This window comes from Cupressus sempervirens, chromosome 1 (assembly GCF_028749045.1).
Source record: "Cupressus sempervirens isolate cs-2001-9-10 chromosome 1, ASM2874904v1, whole genome shotgun sequence".
NCBI lineage: Eukaryota > Viridiplantae > Streptophyta > Pinopsida > Cupressales > Cupressaceae > Cupressus > Cupressus sempervirens.
This window is the reverse complement of record NC_143118.1, coordinates 256,801,529-256,824,137: the sequence shown is the minus strand read 5'-3', so window position 1 is coordinate 256,824,137 and position 22,609 is coordinate 256,801,529. Positions and strand designations below refer to the sequence as shown.

The 22,609-nt window shown below is 35.3% G+C and overlaps 2 protein-coding genes across 2 annotated transcripts; one reads left to right on the top strand and one right to left on the bottom strand.

The window, feature by feature from the left end:
- Positions 1-6,290: 6,290 nt before the first annotated feature.
- On the top strand, positions 6,291-7,038 carry LOC149577111 (small heat shock protein, chloroplastic-like). Its single transcript, XM_089795766.1, has one exon. The coding sequence runs from the start codon at positions 6,291-6,293 to the stop codon at positions 6,810-6,812; it is 522 nt and encodes a 173-aa protein (XP_089651892.1). The 3' UTR covers positions 6,813-7,038.
- Positions 7,039-14,075: 7,037 nt separating this feature from the next.
- Positions 14,076-14,597, bottom strand: LOC149577110 (sister chromatid cohesion protein PDS5 homolog C-like). Its single transcript, XM_089795764.1, has one exon. It carries the CDS (start codon positions 14,595-14,597, stop codon positions 14,076-14,078), a length of 522 nt encoding a protein of 173 aa, XP_089651890.1.
- Positions 14,598-22,609: the final 8,012 nt, after the last annotated feature.

Below are 22,609 nucleotides of genomic sequence, written 5' to 3'. Positions count from 1 at the left end.
TGTTTTCATGTGAGAAAGAAGATTTGTGTCAACCTATCCATGTTTATGATAAAAATAGCATAATGGATTAGTCACTTGTAGGGTATGTAGAAGAAAGGCATGAAGATGTGTTATCATTTGAGTTGCAGCCTATGAAAAACAAAAATCAGTCATCATGTGGGATTCCTAAAGAAGAAATAACTCTAGATCAGGAGGAGACACATAGCACACCATTGATTCATCAAGTTGATCACAAAATGGAAGAGATTAAAATCATGGATCAGTCCATTAGGGATGCTGAAAGAATGTCTGCAAGATCTGATCCCTATTCTAATTTTTGCAATAGTAGCTCTAGTCATGTGGTATCATCCATTTCACATGAAGGTAATGAGGTTGTTGAGTCTTTCTATGATGGTACTTAGGTTAAGTGTGTTGCACATGAGATTTATATTGTGGATTCAAACCACAAAGGTTTTGATTGTGTTTACCCCACCATAGAAGATGTGAAAAAGGCTCAAGAGATGTGCAATGGATGGTCACATAGAGCTAAGAAGGCCAAGATGCTTGCTGCCCAAGCAAGACAAAACTTACAAGAGGTCAAGGAAAGATGTAATCAGCTTGATAATGCAAGAAAAAAAAGAGAGTCATACATTAGATCCTTATTTCTTCCAAGGGAAGAAAGTGAGGATGTTGAGCATACAAGGGAAGAGCTTCTTGAGGTAAGTCCACAAGAAGAGCATGTTGAAATGTGTGAAGAGGAAAAGAGTTATGATTTAGAAAACTCAGTTTGTCTAGTTTGCATCATGAAGTTTATGAAATTCCTCTTTTAATGAGCCCCTTAAAGGCTCCAAACAATGATGATATTAGTTTCACACTTGATGGACCATCCACAAGTGTTATTTTCATTTGTGTGGAATGGAACATTATTGATTCTGATTTGGTTAGTCATGCATCATCTACAATGGAAGGACAATTGTTAAGATCATATGAAGCATCTTGTCTTAAAGAGATGATTAGGGAGACTAAGAGGCTGCTTACTAAGAAGATATTGCATTTTGATAATGTTTGGTTTGTTTGGCATACTACACCTTGGAGTTTGTTAGTAATGAAAACATATCAGTTATGGAGATAGAGGTATGGATCAAATTTTGGGTAGCTAAGGCAATTAATGGGACATGTTATATTCATTTGAACACAACCCATGGACCAGCACCTTTAGAGGAGTCACCTACTTTGGAAGGAGAGGCAAGAGAAGACCGCAAAAACATTGTGGAAAGGTATGAACATACTTCTGATTTTTTGACTTTGAACAACAATTCTCTTTCATCTCATGAGTCAAACTTTGAACCTTGGGTTGGTTACATTCAAGTTGGGGTGTTCAAGTGTGAAGTTGATCCTTCCCTACCAAGAGTTGATGACATATTTGAAAAAACAAACAGAGAGAATAAAACAGCAGAAAGCTCAAGAAATGAGCGCTGAAAACTCCAGGCCCAGCAGGTCTATTTATAGCTGAATGTATAATAAATTTACAGAGCATTCCAGAGATAAATTTGGTTGTATATTTAATGAGACTAGTTGGAGGGATGGCCGCACATGTCTCCAGAAACATCTTGGTCGGTGCCGACCAAACCTTGCAATGTAATTAATTTACGTTGACATCCCCCCTAAATTAATTACAATAGCTATACTAAAATCTACTGTCTAAATATCCCCCCATAATCTATATATGATGGGTCCCGGCCTAAAGCCTTGTTAGGTACCCATTTACAATCAGTTATCTCCTAAAGACAATGGTTGGAATTCATAAGAATCCCCCCTGAATGACAACCATGAGATAATTATGTCACTGCTCTTAAGCCCAAAAGATGTCGAAGATATACAAACTTGGCTTCACTTAAAGCTTTGGTGAATAAATCAGCAATCTGGTCTTCGGTCTTGCAATATTGAAGATGAATCACCTGTTGTTGGAGGAGATGCCTGATATAATGATGATAGACTTCAATATGTTTGGTGCGAGCATGGAACACTGGATTCTTAGACAATGATATGGCACTTTGATTGTCACAATGAAGTAGAGAAGGCCCTGCATGATGTTGCTGAAGAACTGATAGGATAGCTCGTAGCCAAGTGATTTCTTTTGCTACTTCATTTGCTGTAGTATATTCAGCTTCTGTAGTGGATAGAGCTATGGTAGACTGCTTTTTACTGCACCAAGAAACGGGACCTGCACCAAGATAGACAATATAACCTGTAGTGGACTTACGATCATCCATGCATCCTGCCCAATCAGAATCTGAATAGCCAATAAGGGAAATATCTCCATGAAATGAATAATAGATGCCCATCGTTAAAGTCCCTTTCACATATCTTAGTATTCTTTTCGCGGCTATCCAATGTGGGACTTTAGGTGAGCTCAAAAATCTGGAAACCACACTAACTGCAAAAGAAATATCAGGACGAGTGTGTGTTAAATATACAAGACTACCAACCAATTGCCTATATAAGGTAGGATCAACATCTTCACCTTCCATGTCCTTGCTTAATTTCAATCCCGGAGCAATTGGAGTAGATACACTTTTACAATCTGTCATTTGAAATCTCTTCAATATGTCTAGGGCATACTTAGTTTGAGAAAGATAAAGTCCATCATCCTTTTGCCATAATTGTATACCAAGAAAATAGTGTAGAAAACCAAGATCTGTCATCTCAAATGTATTTTGCAAGCTTAACTTTATGTTATTTATTTTATCCATGCTATGTCCTGTGATAATAAGATCATCGACATAAAGCACAATGATTATGATATCACCACCAGCAAATTCCTTTACATACAAATTTGGATCATGAGGACTATTATGGAAGCCTTGAATTTGAAAATATTCATCAATTTTAGCATACCAAGCCCTTGGTGCCTGTTTGAGACCATATAAAGACTTCCTTAATTTGCAAACCAAATGTTCTTTCCCTTGTATTTCAAATCCTTGTGGCTGAGTCATATAAATCTCTTCATCAATTTCACCATTCAAAAATGCATTTTTAACATCCATTTCGTGTAAAGGCCACTTAAAATGAGCTGCTAATGCTATAATAACTCTGACAGTACTAATTTTTGCTACTGGGGCAAAAGTTTCTGTATAATCTATCCCTTCTTTTTGTGAATACCCTTTGGCTACAAGTCTTGCCTTATGTTTCTCAATACTCCCATCTGACTTGAACTTGGTCTTATAAACCCACTTATTGTTAACCACATTCTTACCTTTTGGCAACTCTATCAATTCCCAAGTGTTGTTCTTTATCAAGGAATCATACTCATTTTTCATAGCTTTTTCCCATTCATGTTTTCCTTTGGCCTCTTCATATGTTTGAGGATCATTAGTTTTCATTATGGTGGTCATTAAAGCATAATTAATTTGATGAGTCCTTTGATAAATTTCTTGAATACTCTTGGTCTTTGGGGAAGGACTAGATTCTTCATTCATGTCAAAGGGTTCCTTAGAACTTTCACCAGTTTCAAAATCATTAGGATCTTCATGATTCTCAATGGCCACGTTTGGAATAGGAGTGGATATTGGCATATCATCAAACCCTTCATTAAACTTGACATCCCTACTTGTAAACACATCTTCCACACTAGGATCATACAACCTATATCCTTTCCTTTGGTCATCATACCCCACAAAGATGCACTTAATGCTTTTCTTATCAAATTTCTTTTCTCTTATCTCATCCGGTACATGGGCATAGGCTTCACATCCAAACACTCTAAAATATTTAACATTAGGTTTTCTTCCACTCCAAGCTTCTTCAGGAGTAATGTTTTGCAAAACATTTGTAGGAGATCTATTCAAAACATGAGATGCAGTATTAATAGCTTCAGCCCATAAAGACAAAGGAAGATTCTTAGATTGTAGCATACAACGTGCCATTTCCACTAAAGTCCTATTCTTCCTTTCAGCAATACCATTTTGTTGAGGAGTATATCTATTAGTCATCTCTCTTTTGATCCCATGAAGATCACAAAATGATTTGAACCTATTGTTTACATATTCTCCACCATTGTCAGTCCTAATTCTCTTAATCTTATTTCCACTTTCATTTTCCACAAGAGCTTTAAATATTTCAAATTTGTTAGACACTTCATCCTTTTGTTTCAAGAAATAAACCCAAACTTTCCTTGAAAAATCATCAATAAATGTCAAGATATACCTAGCTCCTCCCTTTGATGTTGGATTCACAGGACCACACAAATCACTATGGATAAGTTCTAGACTTTTCTTTGCTCTCCATGTAGACCTCTCAAAAGTGTCTCTATGTTGTTTACCAACCATGCATCCTTCACACACATTTGTTTTTAATTTTATCCAAGGTAATCCATCAACCATATTCATCTTTGAAAGCATAGCCAAACTTTGATAATTTAAATGACCATACCTTTGATGCTAAACTCACTTAAGGATGGTTTTGTAGTGATATAAGCCTTCTTAGCAACACTAGCTTGAAATTTATATAGTCCATCACTTGCAACTCCTCTAGCCACTATTTTGTATCCATCATTAATTTTCTTGATTAAACACTTATCTGAATAAAACTCTACCTTATATCCATGTTGAGTTATTTGACTCACTGATAGAAGATTTTTAGCTAACCTAGGTACAAAATTCACATTAGTTATTTCCAAATTTTTACCATCATTACCTTTCATTGAGATTGTACCTATTCCTTCTATGTCATGTGAACTATCATCACCAAGAAATATTTTTGCACCTCTTGTTGCTTCTAAAGAGCTAAAAATATTTTTGTTGTGAGTTAGATGTTGGCTAGCTCCTGAATCAATATACCATACATTACTTGAATCACCTTGAGCAGCCAAAGAAGCTATCATTATATGATGATCACCCTCTTCTTGAACAAAATTTGATTGCCTTCTTTGATTAAATCTCTTTTGCCATTTCTTAAAACATTGATCACTTTTATGCCCTTCTTTTCCACACTTAAAACATTTGATAGTATTTTCTCCTTTTAGATTATTATTGTAATGTCTCCCTTCATTTTGTGGCCTTTGATAATTTTTCCTATTTTGATTATCTCTTTGTTGAGACCATTGTCTTTGATAATTTCTATATTGATTCCCTTGATTAGCTCTTTGATTTCTTTCTTGATTATAATTCTTGTATTTCCTTCTAGCTACAAATGCTTGACTCTTGCTAGACTCACTTGTAAACTTGTGAAGCCTTTCTTCTTCATTTAACAAAGCACCATAGACTTCTTGCAATTTTATATTTTCAAATTTGTCAGTTAATTCTAAAGTGCGAATGAAATTATTATACTCCTCTGGAAGACTTTCAATTAAAAATTCTATTATTTCATCATCTTCGTACTCAACCTTCATCATTGCAAGCTGATTTCTTAAGTTTTTCAATCTAGCAATATGATCATTCATGCTATCTCCTTCTTTCATTTTCAAATGAGTTAATTGCCTCTTAATATCCATTGCTTTTATCTTACTTGTTCTTTCATACATTGTTTGTAAAGTTTTCCATATTGCCTTTGTTGTTTTTAAACCTTGAACATGAGGCCTAATCCCTGGACTAATTTGCCACAAAAGTGTAGCACGTGCATTCATATCCTTTTTATTCCATTTATCAAGTTTATCTTGATCCTCAGGTTCTTCTTCTGTGACTAGTTCCCATAAATCTTTCATTTGTAAAATTAACTCCATCTCACATTTCCAATTAGCATAATTTGAACCATCCAATTTTTCACTAACCACAAGATTGGACATCTCACCAGCCATAGTTAAATTTCCAATCAATTACCAACACACATGCACACAATCACATAAGCATCAAGCAAATACCACACCTTGATATTGGCCTTCTTAAGAACCTATCAAAACAAAGACTTCCAAAATTACCACTTTCAACTTCCCACACAAATCTTTCAAAGTGCTCTTTTTAATAATATCTTTCAAATGTACTTGATTACTATATCACCAAACAACCATTAAACACACACAATTTGTATCTTCAAACGAAACAGTCTCAACCACATATAGTATCTCAAAAGATTAGTAAAATAACAAAAACGTGCAACACTCAAATGTGTTAAAATTCTCAGCAGAATATGGAAGCTTAACAAATAGTAAAATTCTACCCCAAACAGCAACTTATTTCTCCAATATTTCATAAATTAAACTATTCTCCAATTGCACCAACACACATATCTATCCATCAAAAAAAAAGTTTAGCTGGGATCAAACATACCTTCAGCACTTGCCTTGATTCGTTTAATTCTTCCTCAGCTCACTAATTATGTTTCAACTTGATTTCAGCAATACTCAAGAAACTGAAAGGCTCCTTGACCTCTTCTGCTTCTGCAAGCTCCAAAACTCGAAATTTCAAACTTGCAAAAAATATAGTTTCCAGTGGGACGATTCCTCCTTGCAAGAGGACAGTCAAAGCCAACAGGGTGTGGATATTCGCCGAAGGGATTTTCCCGATATTTTTAACATTCCCTTTTATCCACTGAGGGGTCTCGGCGTCGGAGTTGATGATCTCTTCAGCAATCCCTTTTCAGTGGCGTCACGGGGAAACGTGGAGGGGAGGAAGCTGTGGGATGCTGTCGAGGACAAAGATGCCCTACTTCTGAGGGTGGATATGCCCGGTCTTGGAAAAGAAGATGTTAGGGTTTATGCGAAGGAGAATTCACTGGTGATTAAAGGGGAAGCACAATCCGATGCAGAGCTGGACGGTAGTGGCAGGAAATACAGCAGCCACATCGATCTTCCTCCTAAAGTGTATAAGCTTGATCAGATTAAAGCTCTGATACCATGAAAAAACAAATAGAGAGAATAAAACAGCAGAAAGCTCAGGAAATGAGCGCTGAAAACTCCAGGCCCAGCAGGTCTATTTATAGCTGAATGTATAATAAATTTACAGAGCATTCCAGAGATAAATTTGGTTGTATATTTAATGAGAGTAGTTGGAGGGATGGCCGCACATGTCTCCAGAAACATCTTGGTCGGTGCCGACCAGACCTTGCAATGTAATTAATTTACGTTGACAATATTAAGTTGCATACCTAGTGGACCAGCCACAAAGAGCCTGTCTTTGTTGAGAATTAGAAACATCTCTCAATCATCAATGGGTTTATCACCTCTTTCGTATGATAGGGCAGTGATGTACCTTTTGATTGAAGATTCAGACTTTTTAAATATTACATTGGGATTTCAAGATCAGAATATAAGGGACTTCATTGGTTACATGGTTAAACAAAACATTTACTTAACAACCTTTAATGAAGGCACACTAATTTGTGGAAATATAGGTAAAGTTGTAGCAGCTATTTGGAGGACTTGGAAAAGTATTCAACAAACTTTCCTTGCCGATGATTGGCTTACATGTGAATTCCTAACAACATTGGTCGTTGGTAGTAATTGTGGCTTCATTTGGAGTGAAGTTGTTAGTTGGTTAGATGAGGTACAGTTTCACAACAGCAACATAATGAGTATCAACATGCCAGAGGGATGTGTCAGTGCAAAGATTTGGGACCTTGGTATCAACATGTGTTGGGCATTTCTTCAGTGGATTCATGTTGAGTTGCTTCACTTTTGGTATACAACTGTTTACATCAGAGTAGCGTAGTGGTTGGGTGAAGCAACATTTCTCAGATCGATATGGGATTCAAGAATTGATAATCCTACAATGTTGGGTACAAATGACACATGCTTTGGTTTTTCTCATGATCGCATACATACTTCATTTTTGAGTTTGTCATCTACATCCATTGATATGGCAGTGGTATCCTTGTTGATTGGTGACTCCGTAGTCTTCAATTCCTTATGGACTAGTGGCTGTCCAAGCTGGAATCATTTACTACTTGACTTGGCATTAACTACATCCATGATTCCGTATGAGGGCATTGAGGAGTGTTTCTTTGGGACATTTGTTGTTTGGCATTGGTATGATGACGTCTATGATATCATTCGAGTTGCTGGTCAGAATTATAGCAGCATTGTTAGGTGGTCATGTGGGTTGGAATACTAGTTTATGGGAGTTCATTTTCACACCATGCTGGTCTGCTTCATTGTATGTATGTTTCACGGAGTGCGGTTGAGATACTTCTTCATCTCATTCAGCACATTTGGTATTTTGGTTTTGGGATGCGGGCCCTGGTCTCATTGATACATTAACGCTTCAGGGTCCTAATGAATTGCTTCACAACTTGTGGTTCACTAATATTTATATCAGAGTGACGAAGCGTCAGCATGGTGGTTCCCTTTTGAGGTGGATTTGGAATCTTGGAATCACTTGGATTTGCAGTTCAATAGTTGAGGATGTGGAAGCCAATGTAGGCTTACTAGAGTTTTTGCCTTTAGTGTTCCAGTTTGGTTCTTTTCAAGAATAGTTGATCGATGAGTTGATAGAGTTGGTACAGTATTTAATTGCTCTTCCTTCAGGGGGTTTTCAGGAGGTTACTTGTTTGGGTGCAGTGCAAGATAGTGTTTCTAGAAGATGGAACTACAAACCTTCCAGGATGGCTTGGGACCTTGGGATCATTCTTGGTTATGGTATGGACTTGTCTAATATTTTTGGAGCTGGATTGACATTGCTTGACGACAAGAAATCTTTGGGAAAGGAGGACTGTCATATCCCCAATTTCTGCCCTTCCTTAGTGACAACATTTTTAGCAATGTTGGTCTATTATCTGGTTCTCATAGGCTAGCTGAGCATAGAGGGAACCATCCCAAGGGCTTTGAGAGTCATGCATGAGCTTCCCAAGTAGTTTGGAGTAGTAGACAAAAATTTCCTACAATTTAGGAGGGATTCCTAATTTGTAGGGATTGACTAGGAGTGGACTAGGAGGCATTTGGAGACCTCGACGAACATTTTGGACACTTAGAGTGCATCTCCTATTTTTTAGGAGGAACTCCCAGTTCAGTGACAGTTCTCTCAGAGGTGCACATAGTAGGGGAGTCATTGAGACTCAATTTTGGTTGATTGGGGCTGTCTCCTACTTTTTAGGAGCATCGCTAGATTTTAGGGATGGACTGCCAGTTGATCCATCTTGTCCGGCATCAGTCATAGATAGTTGAGAAGGTCAGATTCATGTTTGATTGGTCATTTTGGGCCTTTTGGGACCATTTGGGAAATATTTTAATATATTTAAATATTTCCTAAGTTGGTGATTAAATAAATTAAAATAAGGTTAATAATATAACCATTTTGGAGTAATAAGGGGATTTTGGCTTTAGTTGATCAAGTACACTTATGTGTTATAGCTCGTTGGAAAGGTCTCGAATTACTATATATGATTTTTACTATCTATAGACTTTTTGGTGCCTTCAGCTATGGAATTTTAATAAAGTAATGTTTTTCCTATAGCATGGATAACTTTAATAGGGAAAATGTTATTTTATTATATTTTTTTTAAAGGGAAAAGTGTAATTTCCCTTTAGGGTTCAATTTACAATTGGAAGGGGATATAAGGATATGGAGACCTAATTTCTTATTATCTTTTGCATATTGAAAAAACTTGTTTTTGTGAATTGGCTCTGAGAGAGCAATTCTTCATCTGGGACGCAAACCCCAGGTTCTAGATTGGCTGGGATGTAGCCCTAAGTAGTTATTGGCATTCGATTCTTTAGACAGTGTGCATTGCTATCAGGGATAGAGTACACCATTGTTTATTGTGTATTCAGGTTGCAGATTTATGGTTTCAGCGTTACAGATTGATTCTTTCAATTGGGACGTGATTCATTGCAGTCTTACGGCTGCCATTTGTAGTAGTTTGGCATCATTGCTGGATGCAAGCTCCTTGGAACTGCATTAGATTTATTATTTGGCTTTATAAATCAGAAATTTGCCTGGTACAATTTATAGCAATTCTGATTTGTCTCTATGTTCTTATTTATTTTCAGTCTCCTCTCATGTTTATTGTTCATTATTCATTACTATTATGAAAACTATCAAAAAACACAAAACAAAAACAAAATCTTCTGCAGCTTCTATCTATTCTTAAAGACCATCAAAGAAATCATAGGAAAATATAGTTTATTAATTTAAAAACTACAATAGATCAACAAGGGCATCTATTAGGGATCTTTCACCAAGTGCAGGAGCTCTGTGTGATGTATAATAAATATATATCTAACCTTATTCGATTTTTGTTGCAGTCTTCAGATGCATGATGGAATTGAAAGGATGGCACTGAAATTGTTAATGATTAATGTTGGAGCATCAGCGTGGAAGCAGAGAGAACGAAGAAGAGCAGCCTGCTCAAATTTGGAATGAAGATATTCAAGTGTCTTCAAATATTTAATTGAACTTTAAAGATCCAACCTAAATCATCGATTGAAAATAAAGGGCAATATGGTTGTCAAACTGCTGATTATTTTGCCAAAGTTTATATTTTAACTTTATGTTATTTTTGGATAGTTATTTGTTACAGAAAGGTGCGATGCTTAGAGAAGAAATGGAAACCTTTTTCTTTCTTATAAATATGATATGTAAAATCGATCTTGGAGAGACTTATGACATTATTCATTATTCATATTTTAAATTTTTTGCCTACCTATGCATGATGATATATTATATTATTTTATTGGTGGAGAAATGAAGTTTTTGAACTAAGCTCGTGGGTTGAATTGCAAAGTAAATTCATATGTGATTCTGGATAAATTCGCAGTAAATAGATCATCTGTAAGGAGTGTCTTTATTGTGATTTTATTTCCAGCAAATTTATTTATTTTAATTTCAGAGGTTTAAATTATTATTAAGTTGTGTCCTTTGTAAATGTTTTTAATTTATTTTCTATAAATATTTTAATATTCAAATAAATGGATTGGATCATTATTGCATTTTAAATTTGATAAACGTAAATATTGTGAAATATTTTATTGTTTTCGTATTTATGTCTAATTTGTCTCCATAGGAGTTAAAGTGCATTTTAGAGTTATTTAAAATTGCATTTATATAATTGATCCATTGCATTTGAATTATTAAAATTGCTTATAGTTTAATATATTGAACTTTATAAAGTTGTACGTCTCAACTTAAAATGTTGACTCTGATTGCCCATTTTATTAGGCACTGGTCCTTTACTCCCGATTCATAATCCATATGCTAGCAATTGTTTCATTTCTTTCCCTTAGAGCAATTAATATATTCATCTATTTCATTAATCTATTTTTATTTTTTATCTAAACATTATTTCAATCATTTAATTTTGTTCTCAGTTCAGAAACTGCAAGTTTAAAGTTTTCCTATAGTTCTTTCCATTTGGGAAACTTTTATTGTATTTGTGTTCTAATCGATCTGTTTTAAGCATCTTGGATCTAAGCATTTCGTCCAAGATTAGGTACACCTACCTCAGTTTTGCAGAGCTGAAAGTGTAGGGAACTCGGACCATGTTGTTCAGTTTTGTCAAGTTGTCCTTAACTAGTTGGATATCCCAGCATCGAGCAGGCAAGGCTCGTAGGATTCCAATTTGTAGTTTTGGGAACCAACATATCTATCACACTAAAGTTAAAGTTAGGATATCCTCTCCATTAATTAATTCACCGTTTTCATCAAAAATCTTGCATGTCAATTCTTGGAAACATTTACTGATCACACTCTCTTGGTTTTCACCTTGTTCCATCACTTTTTTGATCTCAATCAACAGCCCTTGCATGACTTGTTCATTTTTTGGCCATAAGATGTAAATAGTCATAGTAAATCTTTATAGAAGAGTTGACCTCATACTCACACAAAGCATTGAGATCAAGCTCCAAACCTTTAGATTTGCAACCAAAAGACAAAGCCGATGGTTAAATGAAAAGAGAAGTTCATTCAACATGACTTTTGTTTTGTTTCCAGTCTTTAGTACTTTGTACGCATCTTGAATCCCTCAACTTCCCCATTCATCTATGATCTTTTCTTTTCTTTCCACTTGCATCACATGCTTAAAAGAGACATGATCAACTTATGGAGAAGAAACCTTCATCTTTTCTATGATATCCAATAGTTGTTTACCCTCCTCTTTCAACCTATTCTTCTTCCTTGACAGCTTGTCATTTTGCTGTGTGAGCAGGTTGACTACATCTTAGGAACCTTGTTGACAATGTGTCTATTTACCAAGCTTAACCCTAGTGAACTTGTAATCCATAGATTTCATCTCTTTTGTAGGCTTCTCAACAAGGGGCTCAACAATCTCTACATACATGATTTTGTCATTTCTAACCATGACCCTGAAAACCATATTTGCCTTTTTGCTCTTGGGTGCCTTGATCCTAGCCACTTGCGTGAAACCATGATCCTTAGGCGGGATTTCCTATTTCTTCCTCTTTTGAGTGGTTGCACTAAGACAAGGTAAGAAGAGAATCTTGTTGTAGATGTCGTAGCCATTGTGGATATTGAATCAACCTGTTCAACCATGGTCACAATAGGTGGAGTCTTCGTTTGAATAGTGACTGGAGTGGGACTGCTGTGCATAACCTCAACCATAACTTTTCAAATTGTTCTAAAGTGTTATTCATAGTTCAAAATAGCATTGATAAATGGCTGATATATCAATTTCTTGTGAGAAGTTTGGAGTGGCGAGAAAATACAAGTTTTTTGTGCCAAAATCTCGGCAGAGAAGTTTGAAACTACTTGTCGAGAAGTGGCATATGACATACTTCTCTTGAGAAGTTGAAAAAAATCACGAGAAGCCCAATGAGATACCATTTAGTGGTCGATTTTAAAATTTGCAGCCTTTGTAGGAGAGAAGGGTTTGGTGGAGAGAAATAGTCATTGGAATCCTTGTAGATTTATCGCAAGTGGATTCAAAGATATTTTTGATGAAAATATTGATTAAAAAGAGGGTGGTTTTGTACCAAGATTGGATGACATTGAGGTGGGCAGTGAGAGTGAGGACACTTAGGACACTGAAAGGGAGCATATAGAAGATGCAAAGCCATTGCTAGCCCCAACACTAGCTACATCTAGGATGGATATTGAGACAACTACAATCACAACCACAGTGGACTGCTAGGGCTAGACCCCTTCCCACTCCCATAGTTTCTACTAGAGCTATTGTGAATGGGAAGAGGAAGATGTAGACTAATTTTATATTGTACTTGACATTTGTATTTGTTTATCTTTTTACAATGATAATTTACTATTTTTAGTTTGTTTCAGACTTCAGAGTCTTTAACTATGGCTGCCAACCATTAACATTTGTAATGTTTCTAAGGTGAACTCGGCCTATAGATGATCTTGATCTGTAGGCAATTACTTAGGTAGCCTTGTTGTGTGCTCCCAATAGTAAATGCTTCAGATAGTTCTCTCTCCGTGCTTTGAGTAGTCTTTCTAGTGCCTTAGGTAGTTCTCCTCCATGCTTCGAGTAGTCTTTCCAATGCCTCAGGTAGTTCTCCTTTGTGCTTCGAGTAGTCTTTCCAGTGCCTTAGGTAGTTCTCCTCCATGCCTTAGGTAGTCTTTCTAGTGCCTCAGGTGATGATGAACACAATGAAAAGGATAGACATGATGATGACTGACATAAAGTCCATGACGGTGATGGACACAACAACAGTGACAAACATGATGATGACGAACATGGCGAGGGACTTTGCAGCAGACATAGGGATGATGATAGACACAGCAATGGCCATGACAACAGTGATAAAAGCAAACAAAACTATGGTGATAGGTACAACCATAGGGACGGACATACAACTTTGGCGACAGACATGACCATAGTGATAGACATAGCTTTGGTGACAAACACAGTCTCGACAACAACCTTGGTGATGGGCATAACTTGATCTGTACATATCTTCACAAGATCTATGCAAGCAACCTGTTTAGTTTTTTGGTGTTCTCCCCAGGTTGGTACAGAAGAAAGATTTAACAATTCCTCTTGGAGCAACCCTTTAATAATACCTTTCTTTTGGTGTAATGCATTGTCCTTATACTAACATCTATTTTCTCCCACTTGTGCAAATGAGATACTAATTTTTCTTCAAAATGCTTGAAAATATGACTGACCAATCTACATGTAGCTATAGAGGGGACACATTCAAGATTATGAATAGCCCATAATATAGATGTGATGGGTTGGGATATTTCATCCACCTTCTAAATGCACGGAATCATAAGGCTCTCCATAGCAACTAAAACCTTAGTATCGTGATCTTCCTTGACGGTGGCCAAAAAGTGATGAAACATGCCGTCAACCAGATTTTGCAATTTGAGATCTAAGAGGAGGTTACCCATTTTAGCATTTGCACAATTCTCCAAGATTCTAGATTTTCTACAAAAGGGATCAGCACTAATGTCATCTAGACTCTGAAGGTTGTCAACAATCAAATACAGGATTTCTATCATGGTGTTATCATCATATGGTGTTCTAGGAGCCGATATTCTCACGATCTCACTTAGACATGGTGCAACCTTGTCATGGTGTCTTAAAAGCCTGGGTTGACTTAAGGAATCTTTAATTGGTGAGAGGATTCTCTGTATAAATCTTGAAGGTAATTGGTTAACCTTATACAAACATACTTTCAACAAATCTAATGGAAGATCAACACCTTTGCCAAGCTCCTTGCCAATCCCATGTAGTGTCTTCAACCACCACTCTCCATCACTGCTTGGCGCCATAACTTTCTATCACAATCCCAAAATCTCTCAATCATCCCAATAGGTTGGCAAGATCACTAGCTTTGATACCACTATAATGTTCCTAAGGTGAACTCAACCTGTAGGTGATCTCAATCTGTAGGCAATTAATTAGGTAGCCTTGTCATGTTCTCCTAGTAGAAAATGCTTCAAGTAGTTCTCCATTCATGCTTCAGGTAGTCTTTCCAGTGCCTCAGGTAGTTCTCCTTTGTGCTTAAAGTAGTCTTTCCAGTGCCTTAGGTAGTTCTCCTCCGTGCTTCGGGTAGTCTTTCCAGTTCCTCAAGTAGTTCTCCGTGCCTCGGGTAGTCTTTCCAGTGCCTTAGGTAGTTCTCCTTCGTGCCTCAACTAGTTAGTTCATTAGGTACAGTGAATCAGGAGGCAAAAGGGGTGACCATAAGGTCCAAGAAAGATGTCCGTATGGTGATGGGTGAAGCCATAGGCCATATGGTAGCAGTAGGGCTTTACGGTGGGCCTTGGGTAGCTGCACGGTAAGTAAATAGAAAGTTGTATGGTGTGGGACAGAGAAGGAAATTGTAGAGAATGGAGTGAGGAAGGTCTTGCAGCACGGTTAGTGAGTTATGATTCTCGGTAATCAACAATATTTGACAAGTAATTCAAATATAAAAACAAGAGATACCAACAAAGTCACTCCACAAAATATATTGATATTTGCTAGAATCAATTCAAGAAATACACAGACAGAATAGGGTGAGGGTTAAATCCCATCAAAACCGTGCATAGAAAATAATCCAAAATCATACTCACTACAATCTACATGCCGTGCTTAAATACCCTTTGAAATAAACATCCTAAAGGTGTACAAAGATAGCCGACGATCAACACCTATAGAACAATTAATTAAAAATGGGTCTGAGATATACTAAATCAATTGAAACCCACCAATACAAACATTAATAACTTGGGCCCCAAACTAATTAAAATTGGGAACATTACAACATTCCACACGAGGATGACATTTTTTTACATATTGCATTTATATAATATCTAGATCAATTTGTTTGGTTTGTTTATTTATTTATTGACTCATTAGATGCATCTTCTTATTGAATTTTGCAAAAAAATGCATTTTAAATTAAATTTAAATTCCTGATATTTTCTCAAGAAGTTACCTATTTATCTCCGATATTTACCAAGAAAAGTTTTTTTCGCCTTGCTGATAAGTGGTAGAGAATGAGATTTTGAACTATGGTGGTATCTATCATGGCCATGGATGTGACTGTCATTGTAAGGATGGTCAGGGAGTATGCATCAGACACTATCAAAAGTTTGATACCGCTCCATTGACAAGATCGCAAGAGGAATTGGGGAGATGGTGTTATCATAACCAAAAATTTAAGAAGAGGTGCATGCTCCATGGGGAATACATCCATGATTGTGTCCAGTGCCAACTGATGTGTCTATAAGAGTACCGTAGGAGTAGATTTCATTTGCTATGGTAGTAATGATGGAACTCTAAATTTTGGAAAAATTTAGAGCCTCTATTTATGACGTTGGAAACTTGAAAAAGTATTATCATTTATGTTTAGTAAGAATGTGTGAATAAGAACATTACTACATTGTTATAAAAAAAAAATAGGAGTTATAAAGAATCTATGAATGGTTTGACCTTATTCAAGATTATCAACAAGCAATAAAATTATGAGTTCTTTAAATTGGCTGGAAAGAAATCATCTGCAGTTTGATATATAGATAAAATACACTATGACAGAAAAATCATATGATAGATAATGAATTGGGGCCGTGTATGCTGTAAAGTTTTTGCAAATTCAATAGGTTCAGATTTGAGATAATAGCTTTAGTCTTTGTTTCTGTTTTGATCTTCTTCCTCTTCTAAATGTAGAAGGTAATTTCCAAATTATTTAATGCTATTCTGAAACTTGTTCGTCTCTGCAATAACTTGTATAGGGGAGTATTGTTTTAATGAGCAGACTTCAATGTATTGTATGTTCTTAAACTATAATAACACCCACCTATTAAACCATGACCAAAGGGCATGTCCCTTAAAGGGACATGACCCTCTCTAGGTCGGCCCATACTTATAGAAATCGGCGCCTAAGAAGGAGATAACACATATATATTAACTAACATAACTATTAGTTATAGTTAGTGCAAAATAATGTCATTGTCAAGGATTGCCGCCCATTCTTATTTGACAAAGTATATAGTGCTTTCAAATGGTATACAAGGGGAGAAGATTAAAGTGTGGTCTGCACTCTTAGACCTATATGAATCTCACCATTGTAAATTTAACACTCCCTCTTAATTTGATAATCATACTGAGATATAACATATCTAGAATCATCAATTGCGATGAATAAGCATAGATTAATACTTTATATCTATTTGAATCTTCCAAGAAAATGGTATCATGGAACACATGATACTGAGTCATATAACCATCTTGTGATATGACTTATCACTTATGCTAGTGATGTCTGTATTGCATGTAATGTAATACACACATGATAAAATTCAAAGAATGATTAAATTCTTTATTTATCTAGGTTGTGACTCATAGGAACTAGCAGTGCTATATCACAACTTGATCTTGAGTTAAGATCTACTAGAACATAGGATAAAGTTTGAAGAATAAGTTCTTCCTTTATCCAAGTTGTGAATCATAGGCTTCGAAATGCCCATGTCACAAATGATCTTGAACTCACCTAGATCTAATAATAGTTCTATATTGCTCAATACATTATTTGAGATATTTTCATCTCTCATAATGTCTTTTATACAAGTATTCATTACCTCAGAGATCGTCACCTTTAAAATAATGAATACAAATGGTGGAGCCCATAATAGTCAATGGCCTGACAATAAAATTATTTTATTAATAATTTAAAGAATACAAATGAATTACAATTCAACCATACCAAGTCTTCTCCTGATAGAGAGTGGTTTGGTGAGAATATTTGCTGTCTAATTTGTAGTGCAAATGTATTCTAATTTTACAGTATTCCTGTCTACCATATCTCTTACATAATGGTAAGGAATTTCGATATGCTTGGACTTGTCATGAAAAACTGGATTCACCAAAAACTTTATGGAACTATGATTATTACAATGAATAATCGTAGGATTTATGGTTTGACCAAATAATCCCACAAGTAACTTTCTAAGCCAAACTGCTTCCCGAGAGGCCATCGCTGCAACAATGTATTCGACTTCTGTGGAACTTTTTGGTACTGAAGATTATTTTCTGCATATCCAAGATATCATTATTGATCCTAAATTGAAATAATATCTTGAAGTACTTTTTCTGTCTTTAACACTTCCACCCCAATCTGAGTCAGTGAATCCATGTAATTCCAAGTCAACTTTCTCATACTTAAGCCCAAGGTTAAGAGTGCCTTGTAAGTATCACATAATGTATTTGACTGCAACTAGGTGAATCTCCTTTGGCTCACACATAAACTGACTTAATGCATTAACATCATAGCAAATATAAGGTCTTGTATTTGCCAAGTACCTAAGGGACCCAATCATCTATCTATAGAGAGTAGAATCTATGGAAGTTGATTTTGTTGTTGCTTCTTTAAGCTTATGTAGTTTAGTTTGCATTGGAGAAGACAGAGATTTGCAATTCCACATTCCAAATCTCTTCAAAATATCTAATATATACTTCCCTTGATTAAGTATAATGCTCTCTAAATTCCACCGTACTTCCAATCCTAGGAAGTAAAGGAGTCCCAAGTCTTTCATCTCTAATTCTTTAATTAGATCTTTCTTGCATTGATCTATGAGATGATCATCACTTGTTATTAGTAAATCATCAACATATAGTATCAGAATTACCATATCATCTTTGTCCCTTTTATAATATAAATTTGGATCGACTTCATTTTAGAGAATCCTAAGTTGGTGAGATACTTATCAATTCTTTCATACCAAGCCCTTGGAGCTTGTTTAAGCACGTAGAGAGCTTTTTGTAGCCTACAGGCAAAACTGTTAAGATCATGAGTTTCAAATCCTTCAGGTTGCTCCAAATATACCTCTTCTATAATCTTTCCATTCAGGAATGTTGTTTTTACATCCATCTGATTTCCTTTCCATCCCTTTGATGCTGCGATATCTAGGACTACTCTTACAGATGTGTATCTGGCAACATGAGCAAAGGTTTCTTCATAATCAATCCCATCTTTTTGAGAGAATCCCCTGGCTACAAATCCACCTTTATATTTTTCAATGCTACCATCAACAACATGTTTTATTTTAAATATCCACTTGGAAGAAACAACAAATTTTCCTTCAGGTCTTGAAACAATTTCCCAAACATCATTGTTCATAATAGATTCGTATTATTTTGTCATAGATTCTTTCCAATCTGTATGTTTAATAGCATCTAAAATTTTGGTTGGTTTTGATTTAGACAAATCATTCATGTTTGTTGTATGACTAGAAAATCTTTTGGGTCTTTTACTTTCTTTGACTGTTCTAGAAGGTGCAACGAAGTCTTGTGCTTTCTCTACTGTTTTAATGACCCAAAGTGGTCTTTTCTTGGAATTTTTAGTTTCTTCAAGATTAAGGTTTTGAATTTTATCTTCAATTTCTTCCATGTTCTCCCTTTGAGACTTAGATTCAGTATTTCTTTTAGAACTAGGTGAAGGAGAGGGTTCTTCAGAACTTAGGGCTCTTTTGAATGCTAAATCTTCTTCAAAAATTACATCCCTACTAAGTTCAATGTTTATCTATCCAGGTATGAAAATCCTATATGCTTTAGATGTTTCACTATACCCTACAAAAATACCTTTCCTCTTGGAGGGTTCTAATTTAGTAATTTTTTTTTTTTGGAACATGGATATATATAGGGCACCCAAATATCCTAAGATGACGTATATTGGGTTTAACCATAATAAGGACTTCTTCATGAGTTTTATCTCGAAGGTAGGAGTGAGGACTTTTTTTTTGAATATAGATAATAGTACAAGACGCTTCTGCCCAAAGATAATATTTTAGATTTTGATCAAACATCATAGCTCTTGCAGCTTCTATCATTGTGCTATTCTTCCTTTCTACTACCTTGTTTTGTTGTGGGTTAAGGAATTATATACTCCCTCTTAATTCCTGTTTCTTTACAAAACCTTTTAAACAAATTTAAGGTGTATTCCCCTCCATTATCAGTTCTAAGAGTTTTAATTTTATGTCTTGATAAGTTTTCAGTTAAAGTTTTAAATTCTTTAAATCTTTTTAGGATTTCTTCTAATTCTTTGCATTTAAAGAAGTAAATCCACGTTTTCCTAGAGAAGTCATATATAAAAACTATATAGTACTAGAATCCTCCGAGAGAAGGAACAGACAAAGGTCCACATAAATCTCATTGGATTAATTCCAAAACATTAGTTTTTCTAGTGCTATCATGAAATCGACTTTTGGTGTTGTTACTTAGAGTGCATCCTTTGCATATGTTTGAGTGATCTTTATTCAGTTTAGGTAAACCAGCAACCAACCTCTCAATAGTTGATTAAGTTTTGAAATTGAGATGTCCTAATCTTTTGTGCCATATTTCATTTATATCCGTAGCTTTATGAATTAAGGCTTGAATAGTTCGACTAGGTTTTGAATTTAATTCATACAAATACCCTTTTCTTTGACCAATTAATTTTACTTTCTTAATTGAGTTCTTGGCCTAGGTTATGAGTTTATCATCCATGAGTGCAACATTATGTCCATCATCTTCAATTGTTGTAACCGAGATTAGATTCCTTTTTATTCTTGGTACATAGAGTACTCCTTTGAGAAGAAGAGAACTACCCAACTTTAGTTTCAAGGTGCAATTTCCAATTCCTTTGACAAAATGTGTTGAATTATCACCGATGGTGACTTTTCCATTAACCTTTTCTGACATAGAGTCGAGTGCTTCTTTGTATCTTGTAATATATCGAGAAGATCCACTATCAATCACCCATGCTTTACTTGAGACTTCATTTGATAGTGCCAAATACATTATAAAATTCTTAGGATCATAGTTATCTTCTTCCTTAGTGATGTTTGTATAGTTCACTTGTTGTTTAGAATTCTCAAGGCAATTAGATCTGTGGTGATTAAAATTTTCGCATTTGAAGCATTTTATTTTGGATAGATCTTTCTTAGGTTTGTCATTCTTTTGATTACCCATTTTCTTCTTGAAATGCTTCCTTTTGCCTTTATAGGAATTTGAATTAAGAGCATGAAGTTCTTCATCTTTCGTTTTCAGTTTTCCTCCCTTCTTAAGTTTTTTGGATTTTTCTTGACGACAATCTCCCACAAATCTGGTAATCCATCTATAGCCATCAATGTTAGTTCCGTGTCATTAATGATGGTTCATATACTTGGAAGTTCATCTCTTAGGCTAGCAACTCTTAGGAAGTAAGAATTTGTTGACTCTCCCTTCTTTATTTGTATGTGATTTAATTGCTTTTTTAGTGCAAGAACTCTAGTTGCATTGTTAACCTCATATGCATTTAGTAATGCTTTTATCATGTTAAATGTTGTTTGATATTTTGTAAGCATAGGTACTATATAATTTTTCACTCCATCTAATATGATCTGAATGGTTTTCGTATTTCCTTTACTCTAGATAGGTTGATGAGGTCCAACAATATGTTGTTTGGATGCTAAATGAACATATTGTTTTACATCATTTTCTTCAAGAATCATCATGATTCTGAATTTTCAAGCATCAAAGTGTTCTTTCCCATCAAACCTGTCATCGGTTCTGATTGTGTATGCCATTGAAGATAAGAGAGTGATGCTAGATACATATCAAGTCTGATTATTTAATTTGTAGAACCTAGGTTTGACAACCTGTCTTTGATACCATGTAAAGTTTCTACAAATTCAATAGGTTCAGATATGAGATAATACCTTTAGTGTTTGTTGCTATTTTGATCCTTTTCCTCTTCTAAATGTAGAAGGTAATTTCCAAATTATTTAATGCAATTCTGAAACCTTTTTGTCTCTACAATAACTCATATAGGGCGGTATTGTTTTAAGGAGCAGACTTCAATGTATTTTATGTTCTTAAACTACAATAACACCCACCTATTTTACCATGACCAAAGGGCATCTCCTTTAAAGGGACATGACCCTCTCTAGGTCGGCCCATACTTATAGAAATTGACGCCTAAGAAGTAGATAACACATATATATTAACTAACATAACTATTAGTTATAGTGAGTGCTAAACAATGTCATTGTCAAAGATTTCCGTCCATTCTTATTTGACAAAGTAAAGTATATAATACTTTCAAATGGTATACAAGGGGAGAAGGTTAAAGTGCAGTCTGCACTCACAGACCAATATCAATATCATTGTTATAAATTTAACATATGCGCTTCTGCAATTATTCATTTGTGTTCTTGTTTATGAACTCTACTTTGCAAAATGATTAATGAATCTCATTACCTTTACATAAAGGATGGAAAATTGCAGAGGTCAATCAGATGAAGTTTTGAGCAGCAATCTTTATCTCATAAAATTCTACAATGAACATTATGTCTCTTATTATTTGAAAATTATATTGTTCACAAAAAATCTATCCTTCACTTGGTTGGGACAATGATTATTGCATTAGGACAATGAGTAATTCATTGTTGTTGCCACACATGCTTCAGATGTGCAGATTAAGTGCCATTAGTTTATCAACAATTAATCTGAAGCAGCATTGAAGACTGCGATAAGTATATGCACGTATAGAAACAAGTATTGATGATTCACAACAAAGGAGTAAGGAATGAAATAAATATCAAGGATATACACATCTCTAGGTGTGATGGTGATATTCAAAATTTTGCAGAAGTTGGGGCAAAAAATTGATTGGAATATATGCTGTTAGATACCTAAACAATCGAGTATCCTATGCATATCCAGAGCTACCATGTGCCATAAAAGTCAGAAATGTGTTTCAGATTATGAAGCATGAATTTAAAGGAAGGGACTGATGCCAAAAGTCATACCTCATGTCAAATAGATCAGGAGAAATGAGTGTATT